The sequence below is a fragment of the Chiloscyllium plagiosum genome, chromosome 41, assembly GCF_004010195.1.
Source record: "Chiloscyllium plagiosum isolate BGI_BamShark_2017 chromosome 41, ASM401019v2, whole genome shotgun sequence".
Lineage (NCBI taxonomy): Eukaryota > Metazoa > Chordata > Chondrichthyes > Orectolobiformes > Hemiscylliidae > Chiloscyllium > Chiloscyllium plagiosum.
The window spans coordinates 6,652,104-6,657,204 of record NC_057750.1 but is presented as its reverse complement, the minus strand read 5'-3'; the positions used below and the strand labels follow the sequence as shown (position 1 = coordinate 6,657,204).

At 52.6% G+C, this 5,101-nt stretch overlaps 1 protein-coding gene across 1 annotated transcript in view; it reads right to left on the bottom strand.

The window, feature by feature from the left end:
- LOC122542694 overlaps positions 1 to 5,101 on the bottom strand; it is a 19,570-nt gene that overhangs the window by 11,334 nt on the left and 3,135 nt on the right. The window contains exon 2 of the mRNA XM_043680673.1: positions 3,173 to 3,253. Within this exon, the coding sequence (XP_043536608.1) occupies positions 3,173 to 3,253 (81 nt within the window). The remainder of the gene's footprint in view (positions 1 to 3,172; positions 3,254 to 5,101) is intronic.

Below are 5,101 nucleotides of genomic sequence, written 5' to 3'. Positions count from 1 at the left end.
ATTGATGGGGGTGAGGGGGGATACTGAGGGGGATTGATGAGGGTGACGGGGTGGGGGGATACTGAGGGGGATTGATGGGGGTGAGGGGGTGGGGGGAATGCTGAGCAAATACAGCCCTCGTTGCGGAGGTTGTTGAGTGACCCCCCAATCTGAAGAGCACTGTTTCACAATAAGAGGAATGATTGAGTTGATCTTTTGTTTTCTCGTAGTGAGCCTTTGGTTTGGGGGGTGAGTTTGCACATTCTCCCCGTGTCTGCGTGGGTTTCCCCCCACAGTCCAACGATGTGCAGGTTATTGTGGATTGGCGTTGCAAATTACCCATAGTGCCCTGGGATATGCAGGGTAGGGTGGATTATCCATGAGGAATGTGGGGTTCTGGGAATAGGGTGTGGCTGTGGGTCTGGGTGGGATAACCTTTGGGAGGGTCAGTCGGGGCTGAATGGTTAGCTTCCACACTGTAGGGATGCTATGGTGGCTTTGAGTTGGACAGGTCTTTGATGGCCTGGTGGATGGGAGCCAGGCCTGAGAGTGGGTTTCCAGCTGTAATCTGATCTTATTGGCTAGTAGAGCAGGCTGGAGGGGCTGAATGGCCTACTGCTACACTGTTTACAGAGGCTTCCGTCAGTGAGGCCAGCCACTGAACATGTGAAGGGCAGTTACGGAATGTTCATATCGCTGGAAGGAGCCTGTGGGAATTGTAAAGTTCCAGTCTGGAACAATTACACGCCAACAGGACAGTGATCACAACAACCTGTTCACTGATGGGATTGAAAGCTGCCCTCCTTATTGGAGCGTTTGGAAAAGGGACAGCCAGCTGGACCTCAGAGAATAGGAGTTCCCTGGTTGGGGCTGTTAACCGGGTCCAATCAGGGAGCCCTGGCTGACAGGAATGTCAGGAGATTCTGTTCGCTGGCTCTGAGGGAGCTGGGTCAGTATCAGGGACTCTCCCTGTGAAAATAGAGGGGGAATGGGATACCGGAGTAATTTCACTTTACCCTACATGGGAATCATTGTAGCTGACGAGAGTCATTTAAGCCACAGGCCATTCGGTCTACTGAGTTTGTGCTGGCTCATCAGACATCAGTCAGTTCCATTCCCTCACCACGCTCTCTCCTGTAGTTCAGGGATGGGGGTTGGGTGTGGAATGGCCTAGGGGTATTCTCTCTGGACATCATGCCCCGGGGATCCGGGTTCAAATCCTGCCAGGGCAGATGTTGGAATTTGAATTCAATAAAATTCTGGGAATTCTGAGTCTAATGATGATCAGGAATCCAGTGTCAATTGTTGTGAAAACCCATCGGGTTCCCAAATGTCCTTCAGGAAAGAAAACTGCCATCCTTACCCGGTCTGGCCTACACGTGACTCCTGACCCACAGCAATGGGGTCGACGCTTTCCAGCTCTCTGGGGCAATTAGGGACGGGGCAACAAATGCTGGGCCTAGGCAGGAACACCCTCATCCTGTGAATTAAATTTAACAAAGTGGCCTTGAAGGGCACTCAGTTCCAGAAAGCTCAAGGGGTAATTCCAGAGGGGCAATAAATACTGGCTTTGTCCCCCGTGTGAAATGCAGGGAGGGCACTTGCATTGAAACAGTAATGTTGCAGAAAGGGAGCCATTTTGAAATGCTTCGATCTGTCCTCCAGTCTGAGCTGGGTCGATTCAGTCCCGTCTGGGAGGTGCAGGCTCACAGGATGAGGCTGTCTCTGGCTGGGCCAACTCTTATTGCCCGATCTCTAATCGCCGCGGGAGGGCAGTTTAAGAGTCAACCCCATCGCTGTGGGTCTGGAGTCATTTGTAGGCCAGACGGGGTAAGGATGGCAGATTTCCTTCTGTCAGGTGAAACTGATGGGTTTTTCCAACACTTGACAATTGCATCCAGACCCCCGACAGTCAAATTTATTAATTAAAATTAAACAACACTGGCGGCATTGGTGGGATTTGAACCCTTGGCTAACAGCATTAGCCAGGCCTTAAGAAATACTGAGTGCAGACACATTACAAGCACACCATTGTCCCCCAGGTGTGGGGATGGAGTTGATGGACTCAAACTAACCATGTTGCTGTTGGTTGGATCGGTGTAGATACAAGCTCTCCCGGGCGTGCCGAACAATACTTATTCTTTAACTAACATCGGGAGCACAGACCAGTTGGCCGTTATTTCATCACAGGATCTTGTGCAAATGTTGCATAACCATTTCTAACACCCAGAGAGAACATACAGGACCTTCATATGATATCTCACTTAGAGATGGGATCTCTGACACACTGACCCTCCGACAGTGCCCACTCCCTCAGCACTGACCCTCCGACAGTGCCCACTCCCTCAGCACTGACCCTCCGACAGTGCGGCACTCTCTCAGCACTGACCCTCCGACACTGCGGCACTCCCTCAGCACTGACCCTCCGACAGTGCAGAGCTCCCTCAGCATTGACCCTCCGACAGTGCAGCGCTCCATCAGCACTGACCATCCGACAGTGCTGCGCTCCCTCAGCACTGATCCTCTGACAGTGCGGCACTCCCTCTGCACTGACCCTCCGACAGTGTGGCGCTCCCTCAGTACTGACCCTCCGTCAGTGCAGCACTCCCTCAGCACTGACCCTCCGACAGTGCCCACTCCGTCAGCACTGACCCTCCGACAGTGCAGCACTCCCTCAGCACTGATCCTCTGACAGTGCGGCACTCCCTCAGCACTGATCCTCCGACATTGCGGCACTCCCTCAGCACTGACCCTCCGACAGTGCGGCACTCCCTCAGCACTGACCCTCTGACAGTGCGGCACTCCCTCAGCACTGACCCTCCGACAGTGGGACACTCTCTCAGCACTGACCCTCCGACATTGCAGCACTCCCTCAGTACTGACTCTCCGACAGTGCAGTGTTCCCTCAGCACTGATCCTCCGACAGTATCCACTCCCTAAGCACTGACCCTCCGACAATGCAGCGCTCCCTCAGAACTGACCTTCTGACAGTGCTCACTCTCTCAGTATTGACCCTCGGACAGTGCCCACTCCCTCAGCACTGACCCTCCGACATTGCAGCACTCCCTCAGCACTGACCCTCCGACAGTGCCCACTCCCTCAGCACTGTATGTGAGCTGAAGGGGTAATGAATGATGGACGGTACTGAATCGTGACAAAGTGGTGGAACCTACAGGAAGCTTTTCGCACTGACCTGGACGGGAAGGTGTTCCACATTTTCCTTCAGGCTGACGTTTTCCATTGCAGATTCCTGGGTGAGCGGGGCTGCGTAAGGCTGGGGGCAGAGAGAGACAGAGAGATGGGAAATGCTTCAGAACCTCAGCAACATTCCAGAATCAAACGGTGTTCGTGGGGTGGGCATTGACCCTCCCTCTCAGTATACCCTGCCCGTCTGCCACCAGGCGGTAATGAGTTCCCAAGGTCAGTCAGTATGTTGGACTCTGAGCCTCCGTCTGAAGTGAGCAAGAAAATCTTTGTGGTAAGTACAGGGGGCAGCTCACTACCACCCTTACTGGACTCTGCCCCTCAGGCACGGTTCACCGTTCAATACTATCTCACCTCGGCCTTAACTCCACTTTCCTGCTCACTCCTCCTGCCCCTTCAGCCCGATCCTAGTTACAACCCCCCTCCTTATTCAGTCTCTCGGCGTGTCCCATACTCTGGGGTAGCAGACCCTATGCATTCACCACCCTTCGAGAGAAATAATTCATCTTCATCACAGTTTCAAATCTGCCATTGGTTGATGGGGGAAGAAAAATGCGCACGTTAGGGTGGATTGGCCGAGTAAGTTGCCCCGTTGTGCCTAGGAACGTGCAAGCCTGGTGGGTTACCCATGGGAAATGCAGGGTTACAGGGATAGGGTATAGATGGAATGTTCTTGGGAGGGTCGGTGTGGTCTCGATAGACAATAGACAATAGACAATAGGTGCAGGAGTAGGCCATTCTGCCCTTCGATGGGCTGAATGGCCTGCTTCCACACTGTAGGGATTCTAAGACACTGGTCAGACCATGGCTGGACTAGCATGGGCAGTTTGGATGGCTTATTCAAGGAAAGATACACTGGAATCAAAGACAGTCCACAGAGATGGTTCACTCGGTCGATATTGGAGATAGAGAGACTGTCTTCTGAAGTGAGGTTGACTTTCTGTCTGTCCCTTTAATTATTTTCGAGTATTCAATGAGCTCGCCTCTCAAATCTCCGAAATGCTAGAGAATTAAGACCCCAAATTGACCCAGTTTACCTAATGCCTCATCTTAAGAAACTCCCACACCCCCCAACCTTGTCATCTCAGGAACCAATCGCACGATCTACTGAATTGAAATATTGGGCGCCATTGGGCAGGATTTGATGCATTGGGATCTCTCCCCTTCCATGTGCACCCACTCTCCGCTCAACCCCATCCCTGGCCTCACCACCTCCCTGCCAACATCACTGCCCCCTTCCCAGCCCTGCACCAACCATGAAGAGGCTTTCAATCAGTAAGAACTGGGGACAGAACGGAGGGAGGTCAAGGGCATTGTGGGTGGAGCAAGATGGAGTCAAAGGCAAAGGGGAGAATACAAATAATGGGGGATGGGAAATTCAGAACGAAGACGGAATGCTGAAATTGAAAGGGAATGGGAAGTTTGTTGGAGGAAAATGTTGAGGAACAAAATTTGAACGGGGAGGAAAAAGGATTGGGTAAAGGAATTGGACGATTTTTACATTAAATAAGTTCTCTGCTGGTAAATGGATTGGAGATTAGGGTCGGACAAGACTGAGCAGTGACTCAGGGTATGGTTTACCTCAGTCCATGTCTTCCACAATGTCGCTGGACTCTGGGTTCTGCCCCTCTCTCTCTCTCTCTCTGGGTCTCTCTCTCTCTCTCTTCCTCCGTGACTCACTGCCTCAGGATTCTGTCAGACTCTGGGGGAGCTGGGTCAACAACACGAGCCACCAGTTCGATATCTGAAGGAGGCAGCAATAATCCTCATGCAGGTCGCTGACCAGACCCACAGACACTCACCCACAGACACCCACCCACAGACACCCACCCACGGACACCCACCCACAGACACTCACCCACAGACACCCACCCACAGACACCCACCTAGAGAACTAGATCGCTGACATCTCCTCGAG